Below are 15,662 nucleotides of genomic sequence, written 5' to 3'. Positions count from 1 at the left end.
AAAGAGAAAGGAGGGGGGAGGGGGCCCACTTCAATGCTGCATATTAATTCTAGATGTGACCCAATGTGACATGTCACATTGTCACATCACAGCCCTGGCAGAATAAATAGGATATTAATAATAATAATAAACGAGGGAATGAACTTGAACGTTGAGAAAACAGGGACATGTTCTGTGCATTTCTTAGCGGGGAAGCGAATGCAGCCTTCTGTCCCAATCTTGCAGACCACGAAGGCAGCAGGATGCATTTCGGGGGCTCCATTTTCGGAAGCTGCATGGGGTTCGGGGTTCGGGGGGAAGGGGCGGGTGCTAATGGGCACCTGAACTGCCAAGAGGCACGGCTGCCCCGTCGGAGATGTTTCCCTGCAGTGGAAAGGACTTGGGTTAGCTGGTAAACCCTTCTAGCCAGAAGGAGCTTGTCCCCGGCTTCAAGGAGACACGTGGATGTGCCCCCAGCTTTGGGCAGTTCAAGGAGTCTTGTCTCAAACTGTAGAGATGACGGATTGGAGGCTCAGCAAGGCTAAACAGGGCCACCAAGTGACTTTCGGCAACCCGACCTGCCTCTAATTTTCACATGGAACTGCGGTTGCAGCCGCACCCCTAAGGGGGTCGCTGTAGGGGTGTCTGCCCTGTTCTACGGAGGAGGGGTCTCACTCGCTCTCTCTCCGTGGGTTCCAAGCTGGAAATCTCAATCCCTGTTCTCTGAATCCCCGCTGGAGAGAAGGGGGAGCTCCGTGTGGGCGGAGGGAGGGCCAAGAAAGCTGGCAGCCCTTCGGAAAAGGAAGCCCCGCGAAAAGTCCAGGAGTCACGCTGGAGACAGGATGGAGGAAGTGGAAGGTGTTCGGCAGCGGGGAGGAGTTGGGGCGGGCAGGGAGGGGAGACAGAGGGGCCATGCAGACAGACTGGGGGTGAGGGGCGGGGCTGGGCTCTGAGATGGGGGAGCGGCTTTTTGGCAGGGCTAGGTGGAGGTATCGGGGGAGAATGGGGTCCGGCCAGCCAGCGGACGCGGTCCAGGCCAGCCGCCGGCATCCACAGCGAGGCACGAGTGGGATGCCCAAACGCTGCGGTGTCATGGAAACGGAACACAATGGGGGATGAGTGTGAGGGAGCTAATTAATCAAGGACAGAAAAACGGCATCGACATCCAAAACAAAACCAGGGGAACCAAATGAAAAAACAAAGTGGGGTGGTGGGGGGAAATAATCCAAAAAAACCAACCAAACAAAAAACCCCTCCAAAACACCTGAAAGCAAGAAAACAAAAACAAACAAAAAAACATGGAATGGGTGTGGGGCTGAAAATCGGGGTCTGAAAGGAGGACGGCTGTGGCTTCCCCAGGGAGGTGCCCCCCAACCCTGGCAGAACACAGCATCTGGCCTCCCCACCCCGCACCCAAGGGTCCTGGCAGAGGCTCGAGGCGGCCACAGTGGTGAGATCCTCATCGAAAAAGAACCTTCGGAGCAAACCAACCCAGCCACAGAAGCCCCACTTCTCAGTGACTCTCCCTGCTCTTCGTTTAGAGCTGAACAGAGGCCAAGTCACTTAAATCACACAGCAAGGTAAACTCCTCAAGACCTCAGAGTCCCATGGAAAACCTGCTCCGGCAGAGGTGGGGGGCTGATGAGGCTGGATGAGCCCTGGGAAGGGCCCTCATCCTCCGGGAGCCTCAGTTTCCTCCTTTGTGAAATGGAGGCCATCGGTGATGTGTTGAGAAGGCCATTAAGCTGACCGGGGCAGTGCCCAGCACACAGAAGATGCTCAGCCTGGGCATGGACCAGTGAAGTTTCCTTCTGGCCTTCCAGGATGCTGGAAAGATCAATGAGATGCTCATCATTGAGGGAGTCTGGGGATGAATTAGTTTAAAAAAAAAAAAAAAGGAATGGGAAGAATTTCTATTGAATCCCTCCCACTTTGAGAGGCCAGTGACCTCATGCCCATTTTGTGGAGGAAGCAGTGGAGGCCCGGTGAGGAGCTAGGGCTAGTCGGAAGACACAAAGAAAGGATGTAGGTAGGGCCAGAGCTCAAAGCCAGGTATGCCTGATCCCTACCTCTGAGATAGAGTGAACCTTCTCTTACCATGGTAATTAGCAAGAATTATATCCACGTGTCCCTTCTTGGCTCTTTCAAACTTGTGTCCTTACCCTCTGGGGATACCGAAGAGGGCAAAAGTACCCATCACCCATATCCACCTATCAACTGAATAATCATCAGTCGAAAAATATCCAGCAGCCATCAAAATAAGTGTCCAGAAGCCATCAGTAAAAGGTTCGTACTGAAAGGGATTATTGGAACGTCAAAGGGAGTAAGGGCTAGCTTTAGGATTTAAAGGTTAATATAATCCCAATTTATGTGTGTAAGGCTCAACATCATGTCCCAAAGACCCTGTTCACATGGGATCTTATCTTAAAATATCTTCCCTTAGGAGTGTCATAATTTGGAAGGTACCTCTAACACTTTCCAGAAGTAGACACAAGGCATACATCTTGAACACGTAACAGACTTGCTGTACAGGGTTGTTAATTATAAGTCAGTTAAGTGTGGGAGGGCATTTATCAACAACTGTAATTCTGGTGCTCACAATCCCCAACATGGCCGGCAGCCATCAATTAAATGGATCTGCCAATATGCTATAAAGGCTGACACGTTAAGACACTTTGCCCACTTGCTTTCTCACCTACCCCATCCGTTTCTAAGGGTGTGCGGCAGGAAGAGGGCTGGTTTGCCACGAGTTAGGGGAGGATTGTGCCCATGAGCACTAGGTGGCTTAAAAACCCCCTGAGGGGGCTCTCATAAGGCCTCTGGGCATCCTTCCAGTTGGCGAGGGCGGGCGGCTGACGCTGTGTTCTGCCCAGTTTGGTGCTGACTCCCACCCACATCATCTTTCCACCCCTGGCTGCAAGCTTGAGGTGCAGGTTAGAAAAGTAAGGTGGGCACGGAACCCATGGGACGGAGTGGCCCCGCGGGACCCCCGCCCCCAATTACCGACCTGAATGGAGGGTCCAGGCAGGTTATAAGGGGACCACACCAGCCTTGGTCCTCAGCACGCTCCAGCTGGCTCTCGTTTCCAGCTCTTCTCGTCACCGAGTAGCCGGGGGGGTCCCAGTGGGGGGGACCCGCGTGGGTGAGGGGATCAGGAGGGTGGGCGGTGGGAGGGTGGTGGGTTGGGGGGGGCGGGTCGCTTCAAACCCCGATTCACATGGAAAAACAACTCAAAAACCTTCAAAGCAACCGGGAGACGACCCCTCCCCCAGGCAGGAAGAGGCAGAAACTCAAAAACCAAGAAAGTGGGGGGGCGGGGAGGGGTGCTCCAGGGGAGGAGGGTTTGGGGAAGGGTGAGGGGGAAAACTCAAAAGTGAGGTGATCTGGTTGGAGCACTAGGTAGGGAACTCAACAGTGTCAGACATCTCAACGATTCAGCAAGCCACAGCTCTGAAGGGTGGGGGGGCTCTGCTGGGCATTTTGGGGTGGGAGAGGCTGCTGGTGCTCCTCCGGACTCCAAAATGAGGATGTGGATGGGGAGGGGAGGGGAGAGGTGCCAGTTCTGCAGCCTCCCCAGGGTTTACTTAAGCTTAGATTACACCTGTCAGGGTACGGGAAGGGGTCCGAGGCCTAATTCCAAAGCCCCTCCATTGATCCCCAGCCTGTGGCCCAGGGAGGGTGGGTACCGCCCCGCGGTCTGCCCTGTGCATCTTCCTTCCCCTCCCCCTTCTCCGCCACCCTGCCTCCCCACTCCCACCACCAGCTCCCTCCGCCATCGGGATAGCGTGCAAGGTCTGGAGGGACCTGGCTGGACCCCTGGCCCACGGGCTGACCAGCGGCCTTGGCAAGCTCTTGTCGTTTTGAGCTGGAATTTTTTTTTTTTTTTTTTTTTGGTACCCTCTCTCTCCCGATTTTTTTGTTTTCCTGGTTCTAGCAGAAAATGGGATGATATCTTGCCAATTGACCGATTCCCCTTGTCCCCTCGCCGCGGCCGCCAGAGACACGGGGCTTTCCGAACGACAAGGTGTAATCTAATGTTCCCCTCACCCCCCAAAAACAGAGGAAACAGCAATGCAAAGGGTGTGAGGCAGGCAGCAGGCGAGGTGTCTAGAGCTCAGTGTTCCTGGAGAACGGCCCCACGCCCCCACCCCCCGACCCGCCATGCCCAGAGGAAAGCCTGCCTTCCCACCCCTGGAGCCCCCTCTCCCCTTGGGATGAGGGTGGGATGAGGAGAAGGGCTGGGTCTTGACCTGCCACTGCCTACCACCAGGGTCAAGTCAGGGGCTTTGGGGGTGAAGGGTGGGGTGGCATGCCAGGTGTGATCAGGAGCCGGGGAGGTCGCCAACATACCCCAGTGGTACTCTTTCTGGAGATACAGGAGGTGGCGGTGGGTGGGTTCCAGGCCCAATATCTGTATCTACTCTTGTTTGGGGGTGCCAGGAGGTAAGGGGAACACCTAGAGGTCACATCCACCAATTATATGGCTTGAGTGCCAGAGGTTTAATTTTAAAAACAATTTGCCCCACAGAATTCCATGCTATGAACTGATCTGAAGAGGCCTGGGGATGGGTTTCAGATAAAGGGTTCTGAAGAACACCTGGAAATTGGGGCAATCTGGATCCCCCTCTGACATTTTATATGAGTCCCGATCTCTTAGCTCAGCATTGAGAACTGTTATAACTGTTATAACTGTTAATGTATAAATTATATTATTATATAAATTATTATATAAATTATATTATTGTATAAATTATCTCCATCTGGCTTCTTCCAAGATCCTGAGAATATCCTAAGTCCCTTGAAGGTGGAAAGTTCTTTCCCATGTCTCTAGCTCGCTCCAAGTTCTCTCCGCATGTTCCTGTGTCATCGGGTGGGTGGCACACCATTTAACCCGGTCCTGCACCATGGTTCAATAATGCTATAATGCTAGACCAAGTGGTAAAGACACCATCGTTAGCCACTAATGCACACCTTAAAGGCTGACAATTTTAAAGATTTGAAAGAATATTAACAGCCAGGGAGAATATAACCTGATCATCTTCCCACCCTGTCAAAGTCTGAGCTGCATCTTCCTTAGGAGAGTTCTGGGAGCAGAGCTCCCAGCTGCATTAAAAAAAAACAGGCTTGGTTTTGACCTTGGTCCTTTGAATATCAGAGATATACTTCAGGAGAAGGGTAAAATCTGGATATTCCACCCCCTGGATCACCCAGGCTCAGCAGAAGCTGGAGATTATGAATTGAAGGAAGAGTTAGGTTGAGAGTGGGGATTCGGTGCAAAGAACTCCCAGGACTGGTTGCTCTGGTAACACTGTAAATGCTTGTAGCTTTCAGGCCAGAGCATGCCACGCGGCTCTTCTCTTCTGCTGGGCTGGTACTTATCTGCAAGCGTAGCCTAACATCCAAACTGTTCCTTTTTTTTTTTTTTGCCCCCTTCTGATAATCTGGCCACAGAACTTCCTGGGGGAGTGACAGGGAGTAAGATGAGAGATGTGGCTCTGGGGAGGCCACTGATCTCATGGGAATGGGGTTGGAGCCAGGAGAAAATGAGACCATGAGATGGGCTCAGAAATGCATTAGCAAAAAATGAGATCTGAGCAAATGAATTAACATCTGCCCTCCAATTCTTTTCAAAGCAGTTTCCCATAAGCCATCTTATTCAAACAGCAGATGTCTGAAATACATGATGGGGAAACTGAGGTCCCCAAAGGGAAGTGACTTGCCCAAGACCATTTATCTGAACTCGATTTCCCTGTTTCACAGCTTCACTTGCGATTTCTTATGTGCCACGCACTACACAGGGCACAAGATGAGCATTAATTTGCTCGATGGAATCCTCCCAACTACCCTGTGAGCTAGGGAAATCAATGCTTCCTATTATTCAGATGAAGAAATAGGGACTCCGAGCGACCAAGTGACTAGCCCAAGGTCACACAGCCAGGGAGGGGCAGAGGCAGTACTTGAATCTAGGTCTCCCCAAGCAGCAAGTCTGTGCTCCCACCACCAGTCTATACTGCCCAGAAGTCCAAGTGGTCTTCAGAGACCCTCAGCCACCTCTCAGTTTCAACTCACTGGGACCCAGCTTTAGTGAAGGGGCCGGGAGACCTCTATCTTCCATCTTTTGGAGAGGTTCTGCCTGGCAGCTCTCACTCTGGATTCAAAAGAGACAGGAAAAATAAATCCCTTGTTATTGCATCTGAAGTCCTCTTGCCAACTTGCCCCTGAACTTAATAATTGGGAGTTTAGAGAAGGCAGGTGAGGGACAAGAGAGAGAAAAAGGTGACCCCAAACAGGCTGATCTCAGTCCTCCACTATCATCAGTGTTGGGTAGTAAGCTGGGGGCTAGTGGCTATAAATCTAAAGGGATATTTTATTGGGGGTTGTTTTTTATTTGGGGTTGGAATGGGGCTCTGAAAGGGCTTGCTTTTCCTCAGGGAGGGAACAGAAGATGGGAGCGAACGTCTCCAAGGGTTTCAAGAGTGAGAGAAACACACAGAGAAAGAGAGCCGAAAGAGAGAGAAAGGCAGAGGGAGAGCTGGGGAAGTTGGGGGGGGGGCTGTGCCCAAAGTTCCCCAGGGTTTTCTCCAGAATTCCACAGTTCTGATGCTCAGGTACTCAGAAAGTGACCGTGCTGTGTTGCGGGACAAAAGACGCCTGTGACTGGGCCCAGAGCCTGTGAGGTGGTGGGGGAAGCAGCCAACATCATCTGGGAGGCAGAGGCGTAGCACTAAAGGGCAGAAAAGGGCAGAATAACTGGCCAAGTAGTTCTTCCAAAGTCTGTCATGCTACATTTTCTGATGGGTGGATCCGTATTGGTACCCAGCCAGGATGCAAAAAGTCATCACACCAGCTACCATGTTGAGCACTGCCTACGCAGTGCCAAGCATGCATCATTTCGGGAGGACGGCCCACTGAAAGGTGGCCATTTCTCATATTTGGACATGTTGCTCCAATGAACAAGAACTCAAAATGCCGGCTACCCATTCAGCTGTGCTTCAAATGCCTGTTTTGGGGTTGTTTGGGAGGGTGGGAGGTAGTATCATGCTGAGGCAGAAGGATGGAAACATGCCTGCTTAAGCTCCCTTCCAACATGGCTGCCCTGTGGGGCTGAGGCATCAGCTCTGGATAAAACAGAGCTGGCAAATTGGGCTGCTCTCCTCACACACCCCACCCAGGCTCTGACCTCCCACCATCTGTCTATGCCACCTCCCTTGTGCTCTTGAGCCCAGGCGGTCACTTTCTGCCCCAGCATCCCAGCTGTGGGACCCTTTCCGCCCTCCTGGATGGTAGTTGGGACAGGAACACTGGCTTTTAAATCACAATGCGTTTGGAGAACAACCACACAACAGCTCAGCCCAAGAAACCCAAACCAAAGAGCACGGAAACACAGGACAGAACCAAAGACAAAACGCTTTGGGGGAGGAGGGGGTTGGGTGAAGGGGATGGGAGGGGGGAAAAAGAAACGAACCAATCGGTTTCCCCCCCCCAAACGAAACAAAATCAAAACATTAATAATTAAATAAATGGAAGGAAGAAAGAAAAAAACGAAGAAAACCAAAGGAGAAAAATGGAACGGAAGACGAGAAACACTCCAACAGAAGGCATTGGGAATTCACCAAACCGAACCGACAACAGTGGCATGCAGAGAAGATTTTTACATTCTCCCAGCATGCATCAGGCCCAAGTTACCATGACGACGAGGAGTGCAAAAAACTTAGCAACAACATTACCAAAGGATGCATAGAGGCGACCACAATGCAAGCATCGCATGTGTGCGGCCGGCCCTAGGCCGGGCTGGGCGCAGCTGAGATTTTTGTGTCTTTCTGGGTTTTTGCTCTCACTTGGTTTTTTGTTTTGTTTTGTTCACGTTGAGCTCATTATTCGTATTCGTCATTTTTTTTTTTTCGTTTTTCTATTATTTTCTGTATGCATGTCTGCGTGTGTCCGTGTGCCTGTCTGTGTGCGTTTCTTGCGTGTGTGTGTCACTTTCGGAATGTAAAAATGTGGGTAAAGAAAGTAAAAAAGAAAAAAACACACCAACCTTCTCGAAGCTCTGAGGGATGTAAAGGGGGTTTGATGCAGAACACAATGACATGGGGAGAAGAGAAAAAATAGGGGAGATACAGAGAGTAAAAAGAGGACTTCCCAAGGCTAAAAGCTGCAATAGTTTGTTGATTTTTTTTGTTTTCTTTAAACCAAAAAAAAAAAAAAATTAAAATTAAAAAATAAAAAGAACAGCAACGACCTTTTAGTCTTTCCTCCGTTCTTTCCTTGACATACAAGATCTACATTTGCTTTCCACGATTTTTTTTTAAATTCAATTTTGGAGCGTCTGAGACCCAGGCAAAGAATGGGAAGCTGGACCCCCCCAAAAGAAAGGACCCCACCTCTGGGATGGGGCGGGGGGTGCTGAGGACACAGAAGGCCCCCCTCCCTTGTCGCACCCTGGGCTAGAGGCCCCGCCCCCGCCCTGCCCCATGCCTGCTGCCCATACTGTCCTCCTTGAACTCTGCCAGACTTACAAACCCCCATCCCAGGTGTTTGCAGAGAAATACGCAGGTTAGACGAAGACCAGTCAGTTGGAGTCGTGGACGCGCTATAACTCACCAGAGGTGCCATGGCATCGGATCGGATGTGTGCCCCCTGCCCGCCCCCGCCCCGGCGTCCCCGTCCCCTCCCGCCAGGCAGCCTCCTTCGTCCTCAGAGACGAGATGCAGAACCCAAGGGCAGCCAAGGTGCTGCTTCAGGGCTAGCTGGGGCCATGCTTACTGGGGACCAAGGGGATGAGGGTCTCCGGGTGAGGGAGGAGCCGCACGGCCTCCCAGGTGGAGAACGGCAGGGCCTTGGTGCGTCGAACGGGGGGAAACAGAGGCCCGAAGAAGGCTGGCATGGGTTCAAGTATACAGAGCCAATTGGGGCAGCCCGGGGGGATGAACGGGACCCTGTTTCCTGGCAGGCGGGAGCTGTTTCTACCACGAATCGGATCAGAAACAGCCAAGGGGATACAGGAGATGGAGGAGGAAACAAATTAAAATTTCTGAAAGGACGGAAGAGAACCGACCCGGGGATAAGACGGGGTCCACAGAGACATCTAGGAGCAGGGGCAGCGCCCCCCCCAACCTGGCACCTTTGAGGGGACACCAAGGGGCCCAGAAGAAAGTCTGTGTAGCCACTTCCCAGGCCCTCCTTGGGTGGGTGGGGGCGTCAGGGCAAGGACCCCTGTGCTTCCAGGCGTGACTCAGCGGGAAACTGACATGCCTCAGCCCAAGCCCCAGGGTGTCTGCCTAAAGGAGCCCTTCTCTGAGGGTGACTAGGACAGCACCAGGCTCTGGGACAGCTGAGGGTGTGGGGCTGGCAGGGGCAGCCTTGAAGACCCCTCCCCAACTCTTAGATTAGGGGGGCGGTGAAGCAGGGAGCTACGAGGCCACGAGTCTGGAGAAGCGAAGCGAGCACACAGCAAAGGGGAGGCACTGCACGACACACCACAGAAGCCGACTCGGATGGGCGGGCGGGCGGGGTGGGGCAGAGGCCTGCAGGCTCCCCCGGCCCTGTAGGCCCACGACTGACCCCTCCGGCCCTGCCCCATTCCCTCCTGCCGCCCCCCACCCCAAGTCCTGCAGCCCACGGGGCGGCCGTCACAAGGCACGGGGGTGGGGGTGGGGGTTGAAGCTGCCCCCATTTTACAGGCGAGGAAACTGAGGTCCAGAGAGGGACACAGCCTCGCCCAAGGTCCCGCGGCCACAAGCGGGGCTGGGCCTGCCTGCTGGGGTCTGCAGGGGACAGGGGAGCCCGGAGGCTGTGAGCCCGAGGAGGGAGGGGGACGGGTGGGGCGGGTCCCTGCCTTCGACCTGGACGCGGCGTTCCCTACCTCGCACGTAGAGATTGGCGGGTGAGGAGTAGCGCACGCCAGCGCTGTTGGTCGCCACACACTCGTATTTGCCCTGGTCGGTCTCCTCGCTGCTCTCGATCTGCAGGGCTCCTGTGGGTAAAGGGGACAAGGCCTGGCCCATTAGGGGAAACCTCGAGGTTGAGGTGGTGAGAGGGCTGTCCCAGAGTACTGTCTCTTAGTCGGTCTGGGCCGGAGAGGCAGATGAAAAGGCTGAGTCAGCCTAGAAGCCCCCACTGGGTCAGGGCCTCCCTGCCTGCCTTTCCCCACCCCGATCCTGGCCCATCCTGGCCTGAACATACCGCCTGCCCCACACACCCTCCACCCTCAGCCGGAACCTCGGAAACGACTGTCAAGTTGAGCGACAAAACTGGGGAGAATGTGTTTTCAGGAAAGCACCAAGTGATGTTCTCCAGGGAGGGTGGGGTGGAAAGCAGGTTGGCAGTCCCAACCCCTAGCAGCCGTTCCAAAGACCCTGACACTTAGGGGGCCACCACAAATGATGTGCCAATTCAGGGAGCTGGTGACCGCCTGCTGGTTTCAACCAGTGCCTGTGTGTAAATGACCGTGGGTCTGGGTTCCTCAAGTATGTGTGGAATCCCAGGCCTCAAGGCCCACGGTGTCCAGAAATGGAGACAGGGTTGTATATCTTCAAGGGTGTTTAAATTTCAGGACTGGGTTACCACTCCACAAAAGCAAAGGTTAAGAAGGCCGAGAGTGATACACATCAAGTATGTTTGAAAGCAAAGGCCTGGATCCACGCTTTCTATACCTGAAACTGAAGAGTGAATTTCCCCAGAGATTTAAAGTCATCTAAGTCAGTCAGTCTGAATTCACAGATGTGTTTTAAAACCACGGGCCTGGATTCAGGATTCCGGATGCTCACAAGTAAATGAATTTTCTCAAGTGCGTTTGCAATCACAGACGGAGACCCAAGTCCACGGTGCTCATAGCTTAACGGGGAGAATTTTCCAAAGTGTTTGAAATCAAGTGTGAAGGAAAACCTCTAACCCGTGCCAATAAAGTTGAGGCTGAAATGCCCCCGGCGTGCTTGAAATTATAAACCTGGATCAAAAAATTTGCTGGTCATGAGTGAATAAGAATTTTAAAAAGAGGTCGATTTTCTCAAGCTTATTTAAAATCACAGACCCAAATCAAAGGTCTCAGTGCCCACAAGCAAATGAAAATAGGGCAGATTTTCCTACAATATGTTTGAAATCACAGGCCCAGATGAAAGACTTCACTTCCCATGAACATGTGAAAATGAATGAACCTTCTTAAGAATATTTAAAAGCACAGAGCCTTGATCACATACTACGGTGCCCACGACTAAATGAAAACGTGGCCAAGATTTCCCCAAAGATATCTGAAACCACAGGCCTGGGACATATCTTCATTTTCACAAGTAAGATACATCTCTAAGTATGTTTGAAATCACGGGTCTTGATCAAATACTTGAGGGCCCATGAACAAATTAAAAATGAGGCAGAGGTTTCCACAGTTACGTTTGAAATCAAAGGCCTGGACCAAAGTCCTCCTTTTCATAAGTAAATAAAACTGCGTAAATAGCTATAAGTACATTAGACTCACAGTCCTGGACCCTGTGACTGGTTGACTGGTAAATGAAGGTGAGGGGACACCTCCAAATGTGTTTAAATCACACATTGTTTTTGTTTGCTGCTGTTGTTGTTTTGTTTGCTGTTGTTGTTTTTCCCAATCACAGGTTTTGATCAGAGTCCCTGGCACCAGGAGTCCAAAAATCCAGTCCAAGGTCGCAAGCAGACCCCTCCTCCCAGCTTTGTTTGTGGGTGTCCCACGTAAGTGAGGGGAACCCACAGATCGGGAAGTTCTCTCTGGGGGCCGTGGATTAGGCTTCTGCCCCTTCGTAACACTTCTTACCAACCTCAAGGCTCCAGGGAAGCAGGCAGGCCGGTATTACTATGGAGGCCCAGAGAGGGCAGGGAGCCTGCTCAAGGTCACACAGCATTTCGTGGCAAAGTCAGGACTAGACATGGACTCTTCCCTAGGGCTCCCACCCAGGCCTGTTCTAGTCTATTCTCTAAGGGCAGCACCATGGGGCTGCCCTGGAGACTGCCTCTCTGCTCCCTCAAGCTGGACTCTCCACTCCTCCTGCCCCACCACCCAAATCAAAGCTTCAGAGCCGGAAGGCCCCCTCTGCACGGCCATTGTACAGATGGGAATACTAAGGCTAGGGACGGATGAGGGCTGCATACAGAGCAGTGGTCAGAAGCCTGACTCCCAGCGCTCTGGGTGGGCATGGGAGACGCTGCCCCTTCCTGAGGACACAACCCCCTGACTGCGGCCAGGTGACCCAAAGGACCACCACGGCCACACTCAGCCCCCAGCCACAGATAGTGACATAGACACAGAGACTGCACAGACACTGGGCGGGGTGGCGAGGAGAACACATGTGGAGGGGGGCCTGGGGCAGCCCCCCGTGGAGCCTGGGGGGCTGGGCGGGTGGTGAGAGAGAGTGTGAGTGGGTGGGTGGGTGAGGAAAGAGCCTCTTACCTCGGATCGGAGTGCTTTCTGTAAGGGAAGCAGAGAGAGTCAGGTGAATGTCAGAAGGCAGTCCTGGCGGGGCCAGGGGGCCCCAGGGAGGCGGGGCTGGGCCACGAGCCAGGCCTGAACACTCTGTCCCCGGGGGCTGGGAGGGGGCGCTGAGGCAGCCCTGGGCCTACAAACCCTGCAGGCCTTGCTGAGGAAGAATCAGGAGGGCTTCCCATAGGAGGCAAGAATCTCCTGGGGAAGGAGGGGCTGAGTCTAGAAGCCCCTCTGGACTGGCCTGAGGGGCGCGGCCATGCCCCAGGGAGGTCCATGGCCTCGCCTGGCCCTGTGGGCTGCCTTTCTTCTGGGTCGAGGGAGGGAGGTCCACGACCTCCCCTCCTATTCCTTCTCGGGAGGGTCACGGAATGATGGGGGTCTCAGGAGTCTTGTTAGAGAAGGGGGAGAGGGGTTAGCGCCCCAGGGCTGGGCATTAATAAAGCAAAGGGAAGGTGTTACAAACAGGCCAAGTAGGAGGGACAGGGGAGGGCAGTGAAAGGGGATGGAGGGCAGAGGGAGGGCCCTGCAGCCTCCTTAATGTCCAAAAGGAAAAGAGGAAGAGAACGATCTATGTGTCTATATGGGCGCTGGGGGCTGGGACACCTCAGGAGACCAGAAATGGTGGTGCCGGGCTAGAGTTTCCCACCCTCTGCTCATCTTCCCAGGGGAGATCTGGGCCCCCTCCCTCTCTGCTGAGGACCTGGGCACCCTAAGGCCAGGGCAGGGAAGCCGCCGAGGGTGAGAAAACACAGCTCTTTCTGTCTGGCCCAGGCCCGTTTTGCAGATGGACAAACTGAGGCCCACAAGGGGCCAAGGAACTGTCATGCCATGAGTCAGAGGCAGGGGTGAGCCTTGAACCCAGCTCTCCAGCCTCCCAGGCTGGGGCCCCTCTAGAACTTTAGGGGGGCCCTATATTATCTCTTACAAAATCCCCAACCTAATGGGGCCACTCCCCCTCTTCACACGGAGGGAGGGGAGACAGGAGGAAGGAGGGGAATTTGCCTAAGGCTGCACCATGGAGAGCGAAAATCTGGGTCAGTGGGAATCTAGGTCAGCTCTGGCTCAGGCTGTTTTGCTACACTTGGACCTATCACCATAGTCCAAGTGACAGAAGGCAAAGGCCAAAGGACAGAACTTCCCAAGATGGCCAAATAGCCCACGGCCACTATGTTGGGAGGAAAAGATACTATACCTCTTGGGTATGAAAGGTGGTTTTGCCTTCTACTCCGAGGAAGATGAGAAGTTACTATCACGGGCCAATATTAGTCATTCTTACCTTAGTAAGAATTAGCCCAGCAAGTTGGATTCAGGGGACTTAGGCTGGGCTGGGAAAAGAGGACGAGATACACCCAGTACTAGCCCAGCTGGAACATTCCTCCCTCTCCCTAGATCCAGCCCGCAAACTTCCGTAATTTCACATTTTCCAGCAGTGTCAAGGCCCAGAATGGGGCAGGGGGTGCCGTATGTGCAAAGCTCCACTAGCCCCTCGTGGTCTTGTCTTTTTTCCTCTTTTCCTTTTGGGCTCCTCTCTCTGCAGCCCCCGGGTGTCCGGATGGGGAGGGCTAGGTGGTCAGGGGCAGGGGGGCGGGTGGGGGGAGACGTTAGTAAACATGCCACGTGGAGTGGGTCACAGTTACTGTCACAGTGGCCGTTAGTCTGAGGGGAGGGGACGGGAAGGGGGGACACGGTGGGGGGCGGGCGTTAGTTGTTGACGTGGTGAAGAAATTAAACTTACCAAAGGTTTCTGAACGTTTACAACGGAGGGACAAGAAAAGAGAACAGGAACATTAACGGGTGGTTATGCAGAAGCCTGTATCCTCGTGGGTGCGGGAGGGGAGGTCAGAATAATGAGCAGATTGATTACAATTTTCTTTTTTTTCCTTTGGCCGTGCTGTGCGGCTCGTGGGATCTTAGTTCCCCGACCGGGGATCGAACCCGCGCCTCCTGCAGTGGAAGCTCGGAGTCTTAACCACCAGACCACCAGGGAAGTCCCCTGATCATGATTTTTAAAGCAGCTGATGTTCACTGAGCACTTGCTGTATGCCAGGCAGCCGGTCAGGGGCCCCTCACAGAAACGCTGGGGAATAGGCACGGTTTAGGAGGATGCTGAGACCCAGGGGATGGGGCGCCGAGGTCCACACTCTTAGTCATTTCATTATATTGGGGCGACAATGGTGGAAACCAGCAGAGAAGCAACTGGATCCCGAAGGTTGCCATCGCTGCTCCAGCTGAACCCCCCAAGCTGCAAACACCCTCAGACGGGGCGGGACGGGGAAGGCTACGTCTCTCCCCAGTGCGAGGTCCAGGTCTCTCCCGGGAAGAAATTCTGGGCTTAACATCTGCCCCTTTTCAGGGTTTGGGTCTTTGCTGAGGGAAGGAGAAAGCAGAGGATGGGCAGACAGGACTCCTCAGAGGACGGGACTGGGCAGTGAGTGGGGGGGGAGGGGCGCTGAGAATGATGGTGTGGCCTTCAGGCAGGGGTGGCTCCAGGGCGGGGCCCTCAGAGGAAGGGGAGAGAGAAAAGAGAGGGTGCACCAACACGTGTCCATGTGACTGAAACATGCGTAAGTGCCCGTGGGCACAGCCCGACCACACACGTGTCCGCGCCCACAAGGACCAGCCTGAGACGTGCACACGGAAGGGACTGTCACGCGGATACACGTGTGACAGAGACACACGTGGACGAGCTCTGCTATGTGGGGTGGGGAGGCAACCCTGTGCTGATAGCACAGCCTGTGTGTGCCCACAGATGCGGAGCAGGTCAGGACACACAGGGAGCCCGGACACACACACGCGGACGTTCGTGAGGCAGTTAAGACAGCCGACACGAGGCACACACAGCCCCCCAGAGAGATGGACCCACAGACAGGGGCACAGAGGCGCTGTGCTAAGACACGATGGTGGAAGTGCCTGGCCCCAAGGTGGCCAAGGCCTTGTGCTCTGTCCAAGGCTCCCCTGTCCCGGCCGGGGCCTGGACAAACAGGCTGGACTGCCTGTCCGTGCCCCATCACGTCCTTACTGCTTCAGTCTTGGAGACACTCTCTCCCTGCAGCCCTCTACGGCTCCCCAGTACCTTACCTGTCTATGCCCACTATCTCCTCTGGAGACACCCACTGCTTCAGCACTGGAAATACTCTCTTGCCTTTGCCTTATGCTCCCCTCTACTCCTACCTGTCTGGACCCCATTATATCCGCACTGGACAAGTCTACTGCTTTAGCACAGAAGATACCCTCC

General features: G+C 53.9%; 1 protein-coding gene across 1 annotated transcript in view; it reads right to left on the bottom strand.

Moving 5' to 3' along the window:
- Positions 1-15,662, bottom strand: part of PTPRS (protein tyrosine phosphatase receptor type S) — a 111,684-nt gene that overhangs the window by 32,820 nt on the left and 63,202 nt on the right. The window contains exons 6-7 of the mRNA XM_060295556.1: positions 9,845-9,955; positions 8,018-8,134 (exon numbers count right to left, since the gene is read on the bottom strand). Of these exons, the coding sequence (XP_060151539.1) occupies positions 8,018-8,134; positions 9,845-9,955 (228 nt within the window). The remainder of the gene's footprint in view (positions 1-8,017; positions 8,135-9,844; positions 9,956-15,662) is intronic.

The sequence above is a fragment of the Globicephala melas genome, chromosome 3 (assembly GCF_963455315.2).
Source record: "Globicephala melas chromosome 3, mGloMel1.2, whole genome shotgun sequence".
Classification (NCBI taxonomy): Eukaryota; Metazoa; Chordata; class Mammalia; order Artiodactyla; family Delphinidae; genus Globicephala; species Globicephala melas.
Note: the sequence above shows the minus strand (reverse complement) of the source record. Positions and strands in the feature narration are given on the sequence as shown.